At 41.0% G+C, this 22,342-nt stretch overlaps 1 protein-coding gene across 3 annotated transcripts in view; it reads left to right on the top strand.

Annotated features, from left to right (window-relative positions):
• The window catches only part of PTPN5 (protein tyrosine phosphatase non-receptor type 5), a 78,326-nt gene that overhangs the window by 14,120 nt on the left and 41,864 nt on the right, over positions 1-22,342 (top strand). For all 3 annotated transcript variants that reach the window (XM_069016915.1, XM_069016914.1, XM_069016913.1), the window contains exon 2: positions 8,476-8,586. In XM_069016915.1, coding sequence (XP_068873016.1) covers positions 8,487-8,586 — 100 coding nt within the window. In that variant the 5' untranslated portion in view covers positions 8,476-8,486. The remainder of the gene's footprint in view (positions 1-8,475; positions 8,587-22,342) is intronic.

Raw genomic sequence — 22,342 nt, 5'->3', positions numbered from 1 at the left:
ATAATTTGAGAAATTCTGTTTTGCTTTGCTTTACTTTCATGTTGTACTTTAGGCAGGAGGATGAGTCAGCTGGTGCGATCTTTGAGAAGTAGTACAAAGAAAGATTTCTTTGAGTCCACTTACTCTTCTAGAAATTAAGCAGGATATTTATGCCCAGCCATCTGTAAGCAGTTGAATTCCTATCTCACCTATTGGTGAAGTTCAGTTAAGTTCAGGAAAGGCACACGAGACTTGTATGTAATTCTAGCTTTATTTCTTTCCAATAACTTTATGGAGGTTGAGATAAGAATTGTAGGGTGCTGTGGGATTTACTTAGTTCCTGTTACATCTGGAGGGGAGATTATTTTGATTCATCACATTAAAGTGTTGGATTGTTTTTATTGTGGCATGCTACAGTACTCAGCAGTATTTACACGCTGTCCATAGAGCATTTTTGTGCAATAACTTTTTAAATAACTTCATGTATGGGCATAGTCAGTCTGGAATAGTTATTGTTTAAATACTTACCCTTTTATACTGTGACATAACTTGTATCTGTAGGAAAATTCATAAATGTTACATAGTTTTGGGGAGCTCCAGCTGTAAGACCCAAAGTGGCCTGTGTAGAAGAAATTATTTTGTGTAGAATTGCTTAGATAAAATATCAGCTTTTATAAGATCAACCCCCCTTAAAAATTATCACTTTGTTTTCAGCTTGTTTCTTGTCAAATACTTTCCAGTCACTTAATTTAAATGCTTAAGTGAGAACCAATATTTCTTATAAAAATCTTTGTTTGTTTTTTTAAGAGAGAGTAAATGAGTTAGTGGGTCATTTAAAATGCTTCACTCTAAAAAAATCTGTCCCTTTTAAAGCAATAAAATCCCCAGGTGAATGAGTTTGATACAAGTTCTTAATGTGATCTTAAACCATCTAGCAAAAGTGCCTCTAAGTATCTCTCCGTGTTTCCACAAACCAGTTGACAAGCTCTCTGGACATATGCTGAATTCAAGTTCAAGTACCTGCATTTGTATGTTGCCTGTGATGCACCTCTGCTCTTTGTTACTTTTGTGACCTGTACTCTGGCTCACCTGGAAGCACACAGGCAGGCATACACCTTCTCTGAATCTGCTTAGAATTCCAAGACCAGGGCTGTACCACTAGGATTGAGGTTCATGTGGGTGGGAAGGGGCATTATATCAGTGGTTAATGTATGGATAAAGAAAGGGGAAAGTTGTGGCTGTGCAGAGAGGTGGATGCAGAACTGAGTAAAACTGGTGAAAGGGTGACAGGCTGTGTGGCTGGATAATATCTCATTTTCATATCGAATTTCTGTGATGCAACTGCAGTCTGCATCACAAGTGTCAGTGCCAATGGCCAGAAGCTCTCTGTGGCCTCTTAGAAAGATGACCTTGAAAGATTGTATGGATTTTGCTGGGGTTGCAAGACTGGACTCAAAACTGACTCTGTGGATCTGATATTCTTAATACTCCTAGGCAAAAGAATGTAGTAATTTCGATGCTTGCTGTTGAGCTTTGTGACATCCAGTGAGAGGGAATTATCCTTTCTGTGTGAAGACTGAGAGCTAAGGAAGCTATTGTGACCACTTGTAGTGGCAGGCTCTGTAGCAGTTTTCGTCTGTTGTGTGGGAGGCTTAGGTTTCACCAGTGGAGAATTTAATTTTCCTGTTTCACCAAGGTTGGATTTTTACAGAACTGTAACTCTGTGTACCTTGCAGAATCTGCATGAGAGCAGAGCTGATTTGTGTTGAGACAGATCTCCCACACGGCTGTGAAAACAAGTGCACAAATTCAGAGTAGCTGGGTGTAAATCTGAAGTAACTGTCATGGAGATTGATGTGCTCTCTAGGAGTTAATCTAGATTTACATCAGGGAAACTGTGACCAGAATCTCCCAGGATTCATTTTCGCTAGACTTTAGTAGCTCACTAAATTAATTGCTAATTAACTTGAGATGGTTGATTACTGTGGATGCTTCCCACATATTTCTTCTTACTGTCATCAAATTTAAAGACAGAGCTCCACTAGATCAGACCAGATCTTACCTGTTCTGAACTCCTGCTTGTCAAAAGCTGTTCCCTTCAGCTAGATATGAACACTTGAGTGCAGTCAGCAGACGTTACACCAATAAAGTAACTGCAGTACACTGCAGTCCTCAGGAATCTGAACTTGTGCAGATTTGGGTCAAACCAGCCTGGGCATGGCAGCCCATATTGCTGAAGGCAATTAGAATAAGCGAGGGGTTTAGAGAGATCCTGCAAGGTAGTCCCAGATTAGCCTTGAAGGCTGGCCTTGCCAGTTTCTACAGTGGAGTGGAGCAGTGTGAGACTTCTCCTTGGCATAAGCGCAGCAGTCAGTGTGAAGTGGTTTCATCACTGAGATATCCAAGCGATGGCATTGAGCTACCTCCACTCCAAACACTTCTTCCCTTGTGTGTCAGAAAGCAGGTGCTTTGGTGCTTTGTTATACAAAGGAGGCTGTAATATGAAGTATCTCATGGTAAAATACCAGTTTGAAGTATTTAAGGACATCGGGAGGAAAATGCCTGGAGCTATTCCTTCAAAGTCTGACAACTTTGAGGCACCCTTACTCTTCAGATTACACCATCAACGCTACACTAAAACCCACACTTTTCTTGTATGTGTTTTGTAGGGCTTAAATGAAATTTGGTTTCCAAAAGGATGGGGTGTGTCTGATCCTGCTGTAGTCCGGGCAATGAAGTTTTATGACAGCCTTACTTGAAAACTAAATTTAGGTTCTGTTCCAGACCCCTCCAGAATGGAGGCAGAGCAGGACAGTTAAAGCAAACCAACTTGAGAACCTCTAATGCCCTTGAAAATAGTAAAAGGATCTGTGCCAGGGTTGAAAGCAAAACTAAATTAGGCCTCTATTTAATAAAAGGTCCTTATTCTTAAATAAACATGTTGTTAGGTCCCAACAGAGAACGTGCCTAAACAGCATGAATTTAAAAGTTGCCCTTTTCTTTACAAATGTGCTTAACAACCTCCCAGACCTTGGACTTTGCTTTGAACACTGCCTCCCAACAGCCTGCAGTTTGAACTGGGAGGGCCTGGTCATGCTGGCTGATGAACACGCAGTGAAGATGTAAGGATACAATAAATGGGTGATCATCTTTCTCTCCTGCATGCAAAAGTAAAGGCATCGTGCCAAGCAAATATGCGCATTAGATGACTAACAGCTCCCACACTGCCAGTGTAGGCAGGGAATATGCAATGCAGCCACATATGTGTCTCAGAACCACACCAGCTGCTTTTTATTCTTAATGTTTGGTTTTGTTTTTAAATAGGAGTTCGGATCTTTGAGCAGGATGTTTATCTCTGTGCATAGAAAACAATATTGGTCATAGCTTTTAATATATGATCAAGTTTTTAGAACTACCAGCTGATATATCTGTTGTGAGTGACATCAGAATTTCAAGTAACTGCTATAAATGCTCTCTAGGATGGCTGTGCATATCATGTGTAATTTTCTGAGTTTACCTTTATTTAGTGGCTAGAAAATAGCTTTTTAAAGAAAGGGAGAATTTTTTCTTTTGCAGTGGGAATATTGTTTCTAAAGTTTTGTATTTAATGTCTGGGTTTGTATTGAATTTTTATTAATATTTTTGCCCTGATTGAGTTTTGATTACTCTTTTTTGGGTAAAACTGGTGGGAGGTGTTCACAAAAATCATTATGCTGTAACAAAGGAGTTGGATTTCATTTGATACTTGCTTAGCCTTAGTTTTACAATGTACATGTGGATGTACAATGAGCTGAACCCCCAGGGAAGTCCTGTAAATCCCTGTAAGCAGAGTGCAGTTCACCTTAGCATTTAATGTAACAGTGAGCTTCCACTGAAGAGGGCCCCCTTTTCATTCCCTCAGTGATGGCTAGTCCACACCCCACCCAATTAATTAGTTTTCTGTCAGTTCTGCAAGCTGAAGCAGCAGCCTTGTTGCTGCATAGATAGCTAAGGCTGGGGGATAGGATGCCGTAGAGGAAGCTGACCAGGATGAAGCAAACCCCTCTCTTTCTGCAGCAGCGTAAGGTTAGATCATGCTAAATGCAACACAAAGTGAACCTCAACTGTTGATGATTCGGAGGTGGACTTATTTAAATTCCCCAAGAAATATTAAGGACCCTCTGAGCTAAGAACTCTACAACCACAGAATGGTAGGCAGTCTCTTGAGCTGAATCTTTTAAAAATGGAGAAAAAGGAAACCAAAGACAGACTCTCAAACCATCAAGTTACAGTTCTGTGGCCTCACAGCTAGCTGATCTGGCATTCAATGAACAGACCTCTGTTGTTCCCAGAGCTAAAAATTCTTCATGTTTATCATGCTTATTACTGACATCTCCTAAGTATACAGTATTGCACAAAGCAGACTTCCAGAGTACAGGTAGAGAAGAGCTGAAGTCCTCAGATGTTTTCCAGGACACGTTCTCATGGATAGTGGCAGAATCTGTCAGTATCTATTTAGCACTGAGTAAATGTCTGCTGAAAAACTAATTTTTGAGTTTCAGAAGGAACAAAGCCCTATTTCCCTTACAGAGCTATTTAGTAGTCTGGGTAATATTTATTCTGTTTTAAAAACCTGTTTCTTCTTTCTTGATGTCTCTCCAAGTTGGCATCCAGATCCCTCATCCCAGTTATGTTGGTTTTGCCAGTAAAAAATTGCTCTTACGTGGACTAGCAGTTAGAAGGGGTTGTGTGGAATGACTGGGATGGCAGTCCACAGATAGTCTGCATTATATAAGCTGTGCTTTCCACCCAGGTGGTTAATTAAACTTGGTGTTCAGATCCCAAGACAGAAATTGCTTATGTGCACACTTCTTTTAATAACGTGTTTCTGTTCCTCTGCCCCTGGAGTCTTAGCCCTGTCTCCCGGTTTGTCCATCCTCGAGAGAGAAAAGGGAATGTAAGGACAAAAGGAGAGCGTGTGGCTCCATGTAGTCTCATTTTGGGCAAATAGTCTTGTCTGATTGGGGGTTGTGGATGGAGTGAGGGAACATCTTACAGCATCACTACAGATTGCCTGAATGATGTGTGCTTTGGAATAGATGCTATGTCCTTCCCAGAAGAGGGAAAAAATGATCAGTAGCAATAAAGCATTTTATCATTGTGTGTACATTACTGTTCTGTGATGATGCTCCTGCACATTAAACTGCTTTGTTATCCTGTCAGAGCCAGGGTATGTATACAGATAATTGTGTGTACAATTTTTACTTGCGTCTGGGCAGACCATGTCATTGTTTCCAGCAAAAATTAACTTGGTAGCTTAAAAACATGGGATTTTCCTCATGCATATCACAAGATAAAGTCACTCTTGCTTCCATGAAGTAGTCTGAATGTGCTTCTGAGTATTTGCTACCAGAAATTTGGCAATTGCTTCTCAGTCCTCTGAGACACATCCTCTAGGGGTTTCACACAGCTCAAAGTTAGGTGCCAAAATCTTCTCTTAACTTGGAGCCTGGTTTTGCTGGCACTTTTGCACGAGTGAGTACTCCTCTAACTGGTTTTAGCTGCTCGTGTCAGAATAACAAAGGACACGATGGAGTTTTGAAAGGAAGGTCATGCAGTTGTACTGCCTTTATTGTTTAATGTGAGTTCCTTTCTGTAAAACTACTTGGCCTTGAAGGTTTTCCTTGTGGTCAAGGGCAAATAGAATTATGTCTTCATCAGTGTTCATTCATCAGTGTACAGTAGGTGTAAAATGCTGCCAAATCTTAGCATTGTTTTCGCATCATTTTTGCACTGATAATAACTGCAAGGTGTAAGTTAATTGAGAATAAGCCGTTATGCATTTTCAGAGGCAGGAGTGATTCCTGTCTTGCTTTAGTGGCATTTTCCTTTGAAAAATATCTGCTGTTGGAGACACAGAAAGATGGGGCATATTAGGCAATAGATGGGTATTTCTTTCAACAGTGTAAAAACTACACCTGTCCCTAAATTACATGATGGGGAAAGAGGGAGTAGAGGAGGAATACTTGAGTTTGGAAGCAGTGTAAAGAAAGGAATAAAGTGTGGAGTCTGGCAAAGCATCCGCACTGAATGCGGTCTACAACAGTAGAACATAGTTTAAGAAGAGGCCACTCTCTCTTTATAGAAGAGTACAGAGCTTCAGCATTCATTTTTATTCATTTGGCCTCTCTAGAAATGTTGTGATACCAAGTTCTTTGCTCACTGTATGTAAAGAAAACAGTTTTATACCAGCATTTGAATATTGTGATGAACTGTAGACACTAAGGGAGGTCAAAGAAAGCATTCGGGGCTACTGTCATTGTAAACAGCTCTGTGCTAAAAACTAGGTGTGATCAGGTTACCTTGTGTCAGCTGAACCACAGTAACCATATGTAAACATTCTAAGTCTACTTTTTCAAAAGCATGAACCACTTCTGGCTTGAATTTTAGCTCTTGTCTTCTGCTTGCATTGGACTGAGAGCATGCAGAGTTAATTACACTTCCACTTAACAGAAGTAATAACCTTTGCTTGCTGGGGCAACCTGTTCAGATACCAGAGCCCTTGTCAAGACAAAAGAGCTGTATAGAGAGGTACAACATCCTTTGTTAGATCACTTGGTGCAGTTTGGGGATATAATTTGGCCTTCAGTAGTCAGCCAAAAGACACCAATTCCTTTTATCCTGTGTCAGTCCCTTATGAAATCCAGTTACTCCTTGGTTCTGCACCTCATTGCTGTTCTGGAGTGACATGACTGCATTGCGACGCCTGTTTCTTGGGAGCTGTTGCACACAACTGGCAATTATGTCATTGGCAAGTTTGAGGGGCAGTGGGGGTGCTGATGGTAGACTCAGAACTATCCACAGCATCTTTTTATGGTGTTTGTTAATTGTTTTGAGCAGCACTTGCTCTGTAAAAGAAGGTTGACTTTCTTCAGGACTTGCCTGCAAGACATCTTTTCTGGTTTTGAGCCTGGTCTGAAGAAATCACATCAGAAAATGAACTTAATAAAAACATCTAGCTGAAAAGAATTGGTTGTCATATTTTCCTGGGAAGGAGGGAGAGGTGTTTCTAAGTGGCTATAAAAGTATAAATACCATCTGTATGACATATTCTTATTTTTCCTGGTTTTAGGAATAACTTTTGGATTATGTTTTGAGACACTGTACACAGACAGTAATTCTTATTCTTGGACTTACATACTATGTTTGTATTACTCTAAGGGAAAGAGACACATGTATCCAGGCCTTTACAGCCAGTTTCATTCCTTAGGAATCCCTTGTCCTGGGTAGCAGAGGATTGCTTAGTGCTAAGATGCGTTATATTGGAGGAGATGATTTTTTGAGGAGTGCCTCACACATTATTGTGCTGTTTTGCTTTTACCTGGATGCTGTCTTCTTATATCCTAGTGTCTTCTAAGAACGTGACTTGCTTTTAAATATGTTTTTCTTTTACATACAAATGTGCTTCTCTCTATGCAGTGATCATCTCATGTCCCAGTGTCAGAGGTAAAGTCTGCATATCTAAATAGTCCTGGATTTATTAGCCTGTTCAGAAAGATCATTTTCTAGCCAAGATTTCAACAGTACCTCTGTAGGAGAGGGCACTTGCAGAGTTTAGCCCTTTAAACTCATGTTCTTCAGGAGACTTCTTGATTGGGTTTGTGGGGCACAGTGTATTGGCATCAATATAAAGAGTTCTATTTGTCTCTGTGGACTTGGGAAGAGACTGTGAATGAACTGACCTGATGTTCACAGTGCAAGGTTCTTTAGATGTAGATCACAAATCACATAAGATGTGAAGGCAGAGTACTTTATAATCTGGACAAAAAAAGGCATCCCTGGCACCTCCCTTTGCTGAATGTGTGAAGGAGGAAACAGTCCTTGCAGTTTGTTAAGGGTGAATGTCTTTCCACGTGCCTGCATGACCCTCTTTGCCCATGTTTTTGCCATGCTTTGAGTGGCATGTTGGGCACATGGTCTCTGAGGTTATGATGGTCTGTTCCCAAATTAAGTGTTCAGTTACTGCCACTGTGTGATAGGTATGACACATTCAACAGTCCTTCACAAATAAGGGGTTTTGTCTTGTATTCAGAGCTTTAAGCCCTCTCTGAGATTTTAGTGAAAAGGGGCATTATGATTTCAGCTGAAGGCTTTTTCTATATGCTGCAGATGGCTCCTAAGGGAGCTTAGTTCATGGTTCACCTCCTTTTCCTTAAATATTAAAAGATTTTATGGTACAAACCGTTGGGATATCTGTAAGACTTTTGGTAGATTCCAGTTCCTTTATGCAGGTAATAAGCAAAAGCAAGTTCATCAATAATAATATGGCAATATACTTCATCTCCTTGCCATGTTTCACCTCACCCCACACATCAGTGGGTCGACACTTTCTTTATAGTTGAGCAGCTTGTCACAGTCTTTTAAAATTTATTGTCAAGAAGAACTGTGTGTAAAAGCCCTGAATAGTTCTTAGACATCTGATAGTGTTAAAGCTTAGATTCTCCCCTTATTTTTCAGGATTCCAGTGCATGAAGGACGTAAATGATAATCCCAGAGGACCATCTGTCCTGGAGCAGGCATTGGAACCAAGTTACTATGTGACTGAAAGGGCTGAGTGCAAGTCAGATGGTAAGTAAGACAAGGAAGATGAGATATATCATACTGTCACTTCAGCACAGATGAAAAATACCTCCATACACTCTTCCAGAACTTGTCCTAATTTTCAGGTTTTAAGTGTTTTGCAAAGCCCAGTGAGCATGGCAGGTAGTTTTTGCTACATCTTTTCATGATGGAGTATATATTTTAACCTAGTTGTGGTTCTTACATCATTCAGAGTCTATTTTACCTCCATTGCCTGCTTGATGTCTGTGACTAGCTTGGATTTCTAAGCCTAAAGGATTGAGCCTTTGTCTCCTAAAAGCTCCTTAGGAAGTCCTTTTAAATCCAGTCCATAGCTGTCTCTAGTGGTTTTTTCTTTTTAATTGATTTGTGGTAAACAGTAAGTAAGTTAGTTTTGTTTAATCATTGAGGAATGATGATTTTTTTTTATTTTTTAATCGTCGAGGAAGTGGGTGTTTCCAAGCCATTCTGGACTTGTTTCTAAACATATTCTGTCTCTTACAGGAAAGTGTCTCCTGTCTGCATAGTGAGGGCTCTTGGAGCATGCATCCAGTGTGTAGATAAACCGTTTTTGGGTTTTTTTGGTTACCTGATTTATTTACTGGTTGCAGTTGATGCTGCACTTGGACTGGCCTTTGGTAGCTTCTTGCAGACTGTTGCAGTTTGTGGTTGTTTTTATGCTGGAGGAGCCAATGCATCTGACGTGGGTGGGCCTTTGGTATCAACAACACGCTGCAAAGGGGGCCCAGCTTGTGAAAAGAGGATGCTGAAAACCTTTATTAGGGGGTATTTGAAGGACAAAAACATGTTCTGTATGCAAATAAGCTGTGAGGCGAAGGAGTTCATTCCACATGCTGTATAATTTACTGGTAAAAAGCCCTTTATGAGCTGTAATCTTATTTATGTAAGAATCCTGAAAAACTTCAGGTAACCTACAATTATTTTTTCTGGGCATTCCCATTGTCTTTACAGATTAGATATAAGTGGTCAGCTTTGGACAGCTGAAAATCAATGCCTACCACTCATTTGATGGCAGAAGGGAGGTGCTGTCTTTTCTGTAAGCTCAGGGAGCCATGTTAGTGTTATACATTTTGGTGTTTTTTACAACATTGTCCAGATCCTTTGAGGCCAGTGTTAAATCTAGGCCGTGAAACATTAATGTTATTTAATTTTTTGTTGATGTGGTGGGTAGTTGTGCCAAATAATTGCAAGCCTCATTATGTCAGGACATATACAAACATACAATAAATGGCAAACACACATTTTGCCTCAAAGGAGTTATTTTTGATAGTTTGGCATAAATAAAAGCATTATATTTTATGTTATCTGACCCTTATCATCACAGACTATATTGATTTCAAAGCCAGATGTGAGCACCATTCTGCTGGCTATACAAAATAATGAATTCATAAATTATTTTGCCATGTTCATCAAATTTATCCCCTCACTGAAACTTGTAGTAAAACATAGTTAAAATATGGAGTTAAAGTAAATTTGTTCCCCTCACCAACACAGAAACCTCTGTTTTTAGCTGGATAGCTAAAAAGAAAAAATGTATGTGCTATAAATCCAGTATATGGTTCTTAGGGCTACTGAGTATATTCAGAGATCTTTCACATTTCAATTTCTATTTCCTGTCCACCAATATGTCTGCCTTTTGGGCGAAATGTGTGAATGGTTCTGGTAGAATGATAATGCTTTTGTTAATTTTTTTCCCCCCTCCTGGTTTATAAGGGACTTCACTTTTCCCCTTGTGTCTTTGCTTAGGCTTTGACACTGCCCTTCTCTCATCTCGAGGCCAGAATACCCCGTGTTCATGCACAGAGCCTGCAGGTTGTTCATCGAAAAGGTCTTTAATCCAGCAGTGATTCCTGGCTTACACTTTATATGTGGGCAATACAAAGGGAAGTTTTTCAAGCAGTTTTGTTTTCATTGCAGAATAAGGCGTGGGTAGTTCTGCCTTGCAGAAAAGCTTAGCCTGGAAAAACCTGGTGTGGGAGGGGAGAAAGAAAAGATCGACAATCATTTATCATGTGACATCAAAGTGGAATAGTTCCAACAAAAAGACTGTGCTAAAACTTTCCAACTGAATGTGAGCTGAAGGTCACACACTTGCCTTCATGTTAACTTGATAGAGCCAGCATGGAAGCATTGCTAAAGTACCCTGGAAGAAATTCTGTGTCTATAAGCTACCCCTGGCAAGTGTGCTTGCTGAAAAGTACCCTGGAAAGGCCTCAGTCTGAGGTAGCTGAACAGGCTGGTTGTGGCACAAGAGGCAAAGGCACTTAGAAAGTATCAGTGGTGCTAATTTCAGGAAAGGCTCAGGTATATAAAATTCAAATCCATGTCTTTAATCTGATGAAAGATGCTCCAATGAATGTTTGAAGCAAAAGTCATTCTCCAGGCATTGGCATAGGACTGTAGGCCGGTCCGTGTTTCAAATTTGGCAAAGAAAAGGGTATCATTCTGTTCAGCTGTCACAAAGACAATAATAAACTTCAGTATTGCATAAAATGCTGTGTAGAATGTGGCCAAAGGTCTTCAGTGTTGTAGTGCTTAAGTTGAGCAATCAATAACATTCATACAAAGAAAATACTGCTTTCATTGCAGGGCATAGGAGCTAATGAAAAACTTCTAAGGTGTGGTTTGATTAGGGTAGGTTGGAGGGCAAATTCAAATTCTGAAAAATTCCTTGGGAAACTGTTAGGATATGTTTATGCCAGCCAATTAATAGGGATGGTGAAACCATAAAATGATGGACTTGATTGAATAATGGTCATTTTAAGTAACCACAAGTCTGTTTATTTCACAGAACTGCCTCATGTTCACATGCTCACATCCAACACTGCGCATGAAGCAAAAAACATAGAGGGTGAAATGAAACTGGATGGTGTTTCTGGAGGCTTGAAAAGTTTTGCTGTAGCTGCACCACAGAGCCACGAGCTGCTCTTGTGAGGGTGGAGAACAGGATACAGATAAAAGAGGTCACATGAGTCTGTGGGGATGAGCAAAATTAAAATGCTATTTTTGAAGGAGTGTGCACTTGGGTTGACAGTTTGAAGTTGAAGCCTTTCAGTTAAACCTTTATTAAAGCAAGTTTATTCTGCAGTGTGTACACAAAATACTGTAGAAAATTTAACTGATTAAAATCTTGGTTCATGTCTTAATGGCATTTAAGAATCTGAGAGATGGTGAGGGTGAGGCAGTTTGCAGTGCCAAGGTACACTATCTACAGGAATCTGTCAGGGACCTTGATTTCAATAAAGAGTTAAATTAAAATTCAGTCTATTCTTTTTGACAAGCATCTATTTGGTAAATTATCATGTGCCAGTTTTAGTTCTATGGTCCTTATTGATGTAGTTCTAATACAGTTTCTTTCAGTATTATCATCTTTATTAAGGGCTGGATAAGTTCTTAGGTTTTTGGGGTTTTTTCCTGTTAATTCTTCTTACACTTGTTCCTTTATCAAGCTGGACAGGTGGTGAGTTGACCTGATGCTCTTCATTCTCCTTCTGTGCTGTGCATAAAATGGTTATCTTGCTTCACACCAAGTAAAGGTAATTGGTAAACTGGCATTTGTAATTTGAAGGCTTGGCCCTGTTGATGGTGTCCCCTGATGTATGTTTACTCCTCTGCCAGCTCCATTAGCCCAGCACAGCAGTCACAATATCAAGGACATCTTATTGGTGAATACCACAGATAATACTCTGTTATTCAGACTGGGATTTCACAAGGCATTTAAGGGAACAGATTACTTGCTTTCCGATGAAGTTCCAGGTAAAGTTGGAATTTTTTGATACCTTTCGAGCATACTGCATGAAAAGATAGCAGAATCAGTTGCTGATATGTTCCTGGATCTCAGTCTTTGAACCTTAATACAAGAGTATCACTTGAAAAGTTTAAAGATGTATAGAGAATCATGAACATACACTGACAGGACATTGGGGCAAATACAGAAAGATTCAGGACCTCTAGGAGGTAGGCAGCTGTATTTCAAAGGTTGACCACAGAGTTTGGGGTTTTTAAAACAGTTTCTGTCAGCCCCTATGGAGATTGGGATCCCAAATCCAAGGTAAAAGTACATTCTTCTGTGTCTCCACTACCACACAAGCAGCAAAATAGTATCTCTGGGCTGTCACTCCCCTCCAAGGTTATTCAGGGCTGTTCTGTCAATCCTTCTTTCACAATTCATATTAGGACAGTTCTCCCCTTGTTATTCAAGCCTCTCTGTGTGTAGCTTCTACCTTTTAAGCTTGTTCTTCAGCAATAGGGGCTGTCACAGAAGGTAAATTTGACCCCGTGCTCTTTGTGAGAATGAAGTCTGGATGGCATCAACTTTTTGTCTTTGTTTTCCTGTGTTCTGGTGAAGGAAATATGGGCATATGGACCTGAGGAGAGCAACAGCAAATTCCAGCTCCAGATGGTCACGGGATGGAGGACTGTGGTTGTAGTTTGTTCCTGCTGTGCAGTCAGATGTAGATGTGGCAGCCTATGCACCATGACAGAAAACAGGTGGGGTGTGGGGGGATATTCCTTGAAGTTGCATTGCTTGGCTTGGCACGTCTGCCTGTAAGGCCATGTTTCACCCCTGTGAGAGCTGACAGAATTGAAGCTCTATTAGGCCCTGGCCAGCACTGTAACCCTTCCCCATGTGGGACTTTCTCAGGTTTTGTGCAGGTGCAAATACCATCAACATTACTTGTAGTATAAGATTTGGAATGCTGGGCTGTCCTCACACTGCCCAGTTTGTAGTATTTGATGTTCTCATAACTGCACCTGTATTTTCTTAATTGTGAGTGACAACAGACACATTTGTGTGCTGTATTCACAGACACAATTAAAGGAAGCAAAAGCACATGGTAGGCAGCAGTTTGAAAACCATGTCAGTCTCAGTTTCAAAAACAACTGCACGGTATTGTCTCACTGTCAGCGTGAAATGTAATCCATATTTTTAAGCTGCCTTTGACAATGAAACTTAGGCCCATCTTTTGAAGAAAAATTAGAGTTATTTCAGCAGAACTAGGGCTCTGTCTAGGGGGATTGGGGCTTTTGAAAATCTGGCTTCTTGATGCCCTAAGTCTGTTAGGCATGAGATACCCACCATCATGTTTCCCACTAGAAAAATGAATCAAAATCCATGTCTGATTTCTGCAGCCTTATGTCTAAAAATTTTCAGTAAGAGCTCACAGTTGTAATTGGGAAATGGCAATCACCATAAAGTTTAAATAGATTTTTTTTTCTGTTTCAGAGTTTAGAGCAAGATATTTCAGAGGAGAGGAAGGGAAGACTCACTATCTAATTCTGAGGTTATTTAATACCCAAGAGGAAGGAAGTTTTCAGTATGCTGTACTTCTTGCATATGCTACCTTGTTTGATTTGAGCTACTGCCAGATGCTGTTTTTAGTCTCCACTCAGTCCTTCTGTCAGACTTTTCACACTCCTCCTCCTCCTCCTGTGGGCTTCTCTTCTATGGCCTTGTATTTATTTTTCTTCTTTCCTCTTTTATCAGATATTCTCCTTTCCATTATTCCCAACCATACACCTTCTTTTGTCATCTGTATTTTATCTACTCCATTCTCTGCTTGTTACTGTTAGTCCCTTGTCTAGCTTAAATGATGAGTGGTTTTGTGGGACCCAGTTTAATGCCACAGAACACACATTATATAAGTCAAAAATACTGATGAGCCTGTTTCAGGGATGTGAGATCCAAAACAGTGCAGTATTTTGAACTGGACATGTTGTTAGATCATGAATTATATGCACAGCTCGTGGTCATTGTTTTGGTGGACTAACTGATTAATTAGTAGACAAACTAATACCATAGCTGAAATTAGCTGAAAATCAGCCAGGTAAGACAACTAGTCATTTTTGAGAGCAGAACCTTGCTGATGTGTCATGTGGTCTGTCTGCAACAGGTTTATAAACTTCTTTCAGCTGAAGCAAGCCACCCTTTGGAAGTCTGATGTTGTCACTGTATCTCAAACTTCTCCTGTCTCTGGAAATCATGGTTTCTTGACCTCTGCCTACTACTAGTTTGCCGATTGAGGTTTCATGCTTTCCTTATGCCTGCTGGTGACATCACCATGGGGATAATGCCTTTTTCCTGGTCTTAAAATCAAGAATTAAACATGGTTAGAAGGAAAAAAGGGGTTTTACCTCTGTATTTATTTTCATGATCCTTAGGTGCACCACGTCCAGGTGGAATGCACCCCAATGCACACCACAATGCACCCCCCAATAGATCTGGTATAACATTATAGGTCTTACTAATGAGCATATCTATTAAAGATTCCCCAGGGAGAGGCTCGAGTGAGCCCCCCTCCCCAAGGAACCTTCCCCTGGATGGTTCTGTCTTGGTTTACAAAATGTGTTCTGGAGAGGACCTTGGGGTCTGGGGCTTTCTGATCCCTAACTACGAGGCTTCTAAGATGTTTAGTCTCCTAGCTTGACAAAACACATCTAAGAATATAGGCTAAAAAACACTAAGAATATAGAAGTTATAAAAAGATATAAAAGGGGTATAAAAGAAAATGCAAAAAATGATCATGGCATCAGGGAAATGCAAGAAACTTCAACAAAGAAAATATTTCAGTAAGGATAGCATTAAGGGGTGAGTAGTTGTGGAATACCAATCTCAAGAATTAGAGGTTTTAATGGTGGAAGGTTTTCTTCATTGTATCACTGTTTTCTCTTGGAAAAGAAGTCTTGGGAACCTAAGACTTGCTTTGTTTGTGAATCTTCTTATCTCTTTCCGCCTACACATGGTGTCTGATCTTTGTTAAGATCTGGGCCTGCTCTGCATCTTCACAAGAAAAACTCTAAAAGGAGAGAGGAGGGACTGCAAGGATTGAGAATTTTAAAAAACTAATGGAGAGCAGGCATTGGCTTGTGCTTGGCTGGAGGGGTGTCCCCACCCTGCTACCTGAGAGGAGTTGTCAAAGAAGTGATCATGGTATGGTGTCACCCATTAGATTTGTTAGACTTCCAGCTGCAGTGTGTTTCACTGGGAGATTTGATTGAATGCAACTTGGGAGCTCCCCATGGCTCTTTCCCCACAAAATGAGCCTTCCAACTGAGATCTGGCTGGGTTGTCAAAAGAGAGCCATGGTCAAGCATGTTATTGAAAAAAAGAAGGGGAAGGGGAATCTGCCTCTGTGAACCTTCCTCTGGAGAGTTCAGAGTGGAACTGAGGAGCTTAAACTCTCAGTTTAAGTGGAGAAAGGAGAGATTTGGGCACTCCATGAGAGGAACATGGAGTTCTTCAACAGAAGAGTTGAGTAAATACTGACAGGTTTGACTCTTTTGCAGTACATTTTCACAACATCTGTCAAGCTTCCTTTAAAAATACCCAGACAACTCTGGCTTGACTGTGGATATTTTTCACGCTTCCCAGTGTATGGAATTGACATTTTAATTTCACAAACAAATCTTCCAGCTTATTAGATTTATCCACCTGCTCATGCAAATGGCAGTGCAGTAGGTTCAGTTTGTTCTCATGTGTTTTTCATCACAGGTTTCTGGTTGTCATCTAAGCTTTACAGAGTCTATTCTGCTCAGTTCCTGTGTTTTGCTGTATCCTATATAATTTCATCCTTGGGATCGCGCCCACCACTGCAATATGTGGTGGCACTGGGTTGTTAGGCTGTTCTCCCCATGGGATCTGAATTCCTCTTCCCTGTAGGCTGTTGGCTTTCTGTGTGCTGCACCCCATGATGTGGCAGTGAGCTGCCTGGATATTACTGTGTTGTGGCTCTTTGCACCTACCAAAGAGCTTATCAGGTGTCCTTAATGACATGGATCTGCTATTGCTTTATTTTCAACTCAACTGCTTAGCTAAAAGAATGTGTTATTTAAAAGAAAAGAGCTATTTCACCTGATATTAAATGGCCAAATGAATTTTTTTTTAGTCCCAACAATAGATGCCATTTGCTGTTGATGATTGTCATCATGGCACGCTTTAAGTGAGAACAAACATACTACCCCCCTCCAATACACACAAGGGTTTTTTCCTAACAGATTTATTCATTAAGCATATGTTCAAAGACTACAGCTATTACCACTTTTAAATAGAACCATTTTTTCATTGCTTTTCATAGAAAAAAATGCTACAGTGTTGTGAAAAACCTATTAATGTTCCAGATTCAATTAACTAACATATTCTGTTAAAAGTCCCTTCTACTCAGGTTGTTCGACAATAGGAAAATAAATACTGTGTGTTGGAGACTGACCTTCAAATGACAGCCCAAAGCAGCTGCTTTGCAGAGTCTTTCACAGTTTGAATGCCTTTACCTTCCCTCTGAGTATGTCAAAGAGGTCTCTTACAGAAACCGAAGGGAAGCTGGTTAGACTGTAAGTCTTGGCCCCAACATCCTTGCACAGGCAACATTCCTGCTGAAACGGGTAAAAGTTTCATCTGACCAATTTTGCAGCCTTTTGATAAGAGGGATGGCACTCCTGAAAGACACTAAATGCCTTCCATTTTGAATGCCTTCTGTGGGAGACAAAGATAAATACAGATCTATTTTTCAGAATAGGTCATTTTTCTTTCGGTCGGGTTTGTGCAGGCGTTCTCAAAATGGCCCCATTTAGCATCCTGTGTGCTCACTGGTACTGATAGGTTCTGAATGTCCTTTGCCAGCACACTGAAGAGCATGTGTTATTTTTCTGTATGGAAGAATGCTTTTGCAACAGCTCTAAGGTGAAGCTTCCTTTGTTCTTTAGGGGTTTTTTTTACATGCTACTAAAGTGCAACTCCTATTGGATGCACATACGGATTTGGGGATACTATTGTCTGTTCAGCTGATAAGGTCATTTCAAGATCTGCAGAGATGAAAGGATGAACTATGATGTTTTGAGTTATCCCTCAAAAATAGGACTTGATACTGCCCTGCTTCCTCTTTTTTCTTTTTGTGTCTCTGCTCAGCATATCTGAAATAGATCACAGGGCTTCTACCTGGGCCATGGATAAAATGTAGCTCTTGTCCATTCTTTTTATGATCTTCCCAGCATAATTAATGCTACTGTGGTGGTTTGACCTTTGCTGGAGGCCGGGCACCCACCAAAGCCGCTCTGTCACCCCCCTCTGAACTGGGTAAGGGAGAGAAAATACAGCAAACTCAAAATACAATGAGTTGAGATAAGGTCTGGGACAGATCACTCACCAGTTACTGTCACAGGCAAAATTCAGGGAAATTAGTTGAATTTATTGCCAATCAAAATCAGAGCAGGATAATGAGAAGTAAAACAAATCTTAAAAACACCTTCCTCCTACCCCTCCTTCCTTGGTCTTAACTTCATTCCTGATTCTCTATCTCTTCTCTCTCAGTGATTCAGGGAGATGGAGAATGGGGATTATGGTGAGTTCATCACATATTTTTTCTGCCACTGCTTCCTCCTCAGGAAAAAGTGTTCTTCCCCTTCTCCATCATGGGTTCCTTCCCATGGGAGGCAGTCCTCCATTAACTTCTCCAATGTGAGTCCTTCCCACGGGCTGCAGTCCTTCACAAACTGCTCCAGTGTGGGTTCTTTCCAGCGGATGTGGCTCCTCAGGAACAGGGTGGTCCAGCACGGGCTCCTCTCTTCCCAAGTCTGCAGGTCCCCCTGCCAGGAACCTGCTCCAGCATGGGCTTACCACAGAGTCACAACCTTCTTTTGGGCATCTACCTGCTCTGGCATGGGGTCCTCCAGAGGCTGCAGGTAGATCTTTGCTCCTCCATGGGCTGCAGGGGAATCCCAGCTCTGGTGCCTGAAGCACCTCCTGCCCCTCCTGCTCTTACCCGGGTGTCTGCAGGGCTGTTTCTCTCACATACTCTCACTCCTTTCTACTCTGGCCACATTTACTTCTGTGCCATAACTTTGTTCTCCTTCTTAAACAGATTATCCCAGCGGTATTCCTACCATCTGATGTGCTTGGCCTTGGCCAGCTGGCTGGCATTAGAACTGTCAGATGCAGGGAAGCTTCTCAAAGAAGCCATCCTCATAGTCCCCCACACCCTGCTACCAAAGCCTTGCCACACAGACCCTTCAGGAAAGGACCAAGCAGGTTTGTTGTACATAATTGGCATTGGGAGATGAGGGGTGCAAACAAAAAAAATTCTTTTAGTAGAATCTTGAAGTAATGTGGAGGAAGACAGAGGTGGGATGGTTTGAAAGTGCCGCACTGGTCTTTAGAAGCTAAGAATGAGATTTACAAGATTACTCAGTACTTTATTCTTCATATTGAAGTCAAGTGTGGGAGGAGAGTTGATCTGAGGCATTTGGCATCTCCTGTTAAGGCAGATGAAGTGTTCTGGATAGCATAGCAGAAATACAGCTCTGTGGATGAAATCTTGCTTCCCATTGACACATACTGTCACCCACACTTCATAAAGAGCATCCTAATGGAAGCAATTGACTACTCATATTCCAAAATATGTTATGTACACAGCATGTTTCAACATGGATACAAAACTGTGGGGTAGCTAGGAGTCCATAAGAATATGTTTGGTGCCTTTGTGGTGACCTGAATTATAAATGTTATGAAGTCAGGAGCTTCTGAAAAGAAAGAAATGCTTCAATCAAGACCTGATGAGACAATGTTTTTGAATAGTCCCAATTTGTGTTGTGTAGTTGAGGAGGTAAATCGCTGTCTTTTCATCCTCAGAATAGGACATACTATGAGACCTTTTATACCTGAAGCAATGGGAGGTTTTAAGGTGTGCCTCCCACAGATGCAAGCGCACCTGCCGCCTGCTTCCATGCCACCCCAGATCAACATCATTTCTGCAGCATTATCTGGAGTACACAATGAAAATCTATCTGTGACCCCATTCTGGAGCTAGAAGTAGAAATGCTCTGCTTATGAAGGATTCAAAATGGTGTTTGCTTACCACTGTGGAGACCTGTTGATTAATGTCAGCTCTTGCCACGGCAACTCAGCCTGAGGCTGTGTGGTGTGAGGTGGAGTGGAGCCTTGGGATACAGGTGAGCATGAGAGGTTTGTTTCTTCGGGTTGTTTTGTAGAGTGAAGCTCATGGCTGCAGACAAGTGATGCAAAATCCTCCCGGAATAATTGCAAAGCTCATCACCAGCGTGTGCTTTTTTTGTGTCACCTTCTCCAACAGAGAGCTGTAACAACTTGTGCATGTCTGCTTATCTGTCTAGACAAAACATTGCTCAGTGCATGTTCCTTCCCTGGGAAGAGGATGAGAAGGCAAGCTGTTGCATCTTTTTAGTTTACTATTTAAGGCTGTGTATCCATGTTGATGAGCACAGTATAGGAACCCAGATAGACTAAAAAACAGGACTGTTACCGCTTTTTACTTGCATTGTTCACTTTTTATGCACCTGCGTGGATAGCTAGGGAGAAGGAGAGCTTGAAACTCTTATTCTTGTGACATTTCAGTAATCTAAGCATGCCTCTAACATGAAGGGACTACAGTTAGAGAGGTAGCAGAGCACTGAACTGGAAACAATGATATTTAATTGTTCAGGGTTTCCATTAGGGCCCATAATGGTGTAGCCCTGGATGGAAATAGAGCTCTAAGACAGAGATAAAATTGATTCTGTCTATGGATGTCCACACCCTTATCTCTACAAGTGTTTATTTCAAAGCCTAAATTAGAGGGTCTGAGGGATACTGTTGCTTTCTGAGGAAGCCGAGCAATGCAAGCATAGCCTTTTTAAATGCATGAAAGAAAGCAAAATGCTTATACTTGGCATAATACCCTTGGGGCATGTATCAGGTTTGTGGCTGAAGATGATTGTTGAGACTGGTCTTGATATAATTTACTGTCTTTGAAATGAATGTGATAGTGGCTTTCCTAAATGTTTTTTTGTGAAGGCTCCAGGGCATAAGATTTGAGTCACTTAGTAAAGCAGGCTATCCCCAAATGAATGACATCAAAATGTTCCCATTTGAACCTGGCAGGAAGCCAACAAATCACCCCTCTGCTTCAAGGTGCAAACCCACTCATTCATGAGAGCAGAGAGCGGATCTAATACCTACAGAATGCCAGGCCAGTCACTGGGGAGACATTAGAAACACACAGTGGTATTAGCATTATGACTGTAGAAGTTATTAATTTAACAAAAGAAATATGCCTTTTGTTTTTTTTCCAACAATAGCAGTGTGACAACACCAATTCAGATTGTAGTGGTATGAATAGTAAACACTTTCAAAAGTGTGTGATACCAGAATGTGTTTCTTTTAATTGTCAGAGTCACTCTTTTATTGAAGAGGCTGTTTGTCTGGTTGTAAATTATTGCCATTTTTTGATTATGCACTCAGGGACATTTAAGTATATCCTGTAGCTAAAGTGTAAAGGCACAAAAATTGTTATTAAGGTTTGGGAGCGGAGAGTTGGTTATCCTGTTTCAGAGAGTTCAAACCTGTACACTTCGATCTGCATCACTGTGCTGCTGACAGTTCTCCCTGCCTGTGTTGCCTGTGCATGGGCAGTCTAGGCCTTTATCTCTTGAACTGTGGAATTACAGAGCTGCTTTGTGGATTTCCATTTTCAGTGCTAAAGGGAATTTGCAGCCTGGGATTAATTTGGGACAACCAACTCCACTGGAAGTCAACTTGTAGTCTGTTTATAAAAGCTCAAGGCAGCTCCCGAATTATCACCAGGCACTTGAAAATGTTCAGTGAAGAAAACAGCATAACAAAGAAATCTATTCTTTAATGAAAAGAAAAATTTAAATTGTATCTAATATTCAGTGGTAATCAGATGGACCTTCTGTAAGAGGGTTAAGAGGAAAGGAGAAAAGATAAAATCAAACCAAAGCAGCTTTGAATTGAGCCCTGATTGAAAGAGTGCAATTGCTAATTATGTGTGGGTGTGATAGAAGTTAATATTCAGTGTCTCTGCCCTCTGAGGGTCTGCATTCGCTTAAGAGCTGTAATTTGACACCATATTTAATATTTTATTTTGAAGCAAACTCTCCTCGAGGGGCCCTGGCTGCCCTGAGAAATGGCATTTCATTTAACTTGATGTTTCACAGGAGAAAAGGAAAAATGACACTGCCCAACAACACATCTTGTGTTTAAGACCTGTAAGCATTAGGAGAGCCATTAAGAATAAACCATTTGTGTATTTGATTTAGGAGTGGGAGTATGATTTAGATGTGGACAAGAGCATAACTAGTCTTGCATTGGGAATTAAGAGCAATTTCCCCATTTTTAGTAGAGACATAGCAGTTTATATCGAGTGTAGGACCCTGGCAGACCCTGCCAGACCCTGCAGGTGGTACAGTAGCTCCCATATACTTCCCATATGGTTGCTTTATCTGACAGTCTGATGGCTCCTAGCAGTTCCTCTTTGCTGTCTTTCCAGAGCAGAGGGCCCAAGGATTTTTTTCTTCTTGCTCCCATCTGAGTGAGGCTCACACCTAATTCAGAGTGGTGTCAACTGAGCTGCTTTTCCCTTGCAGGTCTGTTTCATATGAGCTGTTGTGGATTAGAGATTTGGTGTGAGGATCAGGTAAATTACCTTCTCTTACTAGGTGGGTTAGGTATATTGTAAAGCAGTCAATACCAGTGTGTAGGACCCTAGTATGAGAGGAATGCTGTCTGGAACATTTGGGAAAGGAAGGGGTTGGTGGCAGATCAAATGAAGTCCCCCAGACCCACCCTTCAGTAAAACAAAATCTCTGGTGTCAGACTGCATCCTTCCCCCTGATGATTTTGTAGGCCAGCATCCTGTCTTTTAAAATTGTGTTTTGCAAATCTTTTGATTATTTGGAACAAAAAAGACTCCTCTATGGAGGCAGGGGAATTTGAGAA

This window comes from Aphelocoma coerulescens, chromosome 5, assembly GCF_041296385.1.
Source record: "Aphelocoma coerulescens isolate FSJ_1873_10779 chromosome 5, UR_Acoe_1.0, whole genome shotgun sequence".
In the NCBI taxonomy this organism is placed as follows: domain Eukaryota; kingdom Metazoa; phylum Chordata; class Aves; order Passeriformes; family Corvidae; genus Aphelocoma; species Aphelocoma coerulescens.
The sequence above is the reverse complement of the archived record's forward strand: the minus strand, read 5'-3'. Positions and strand labels throughout refer to the sequence as shown.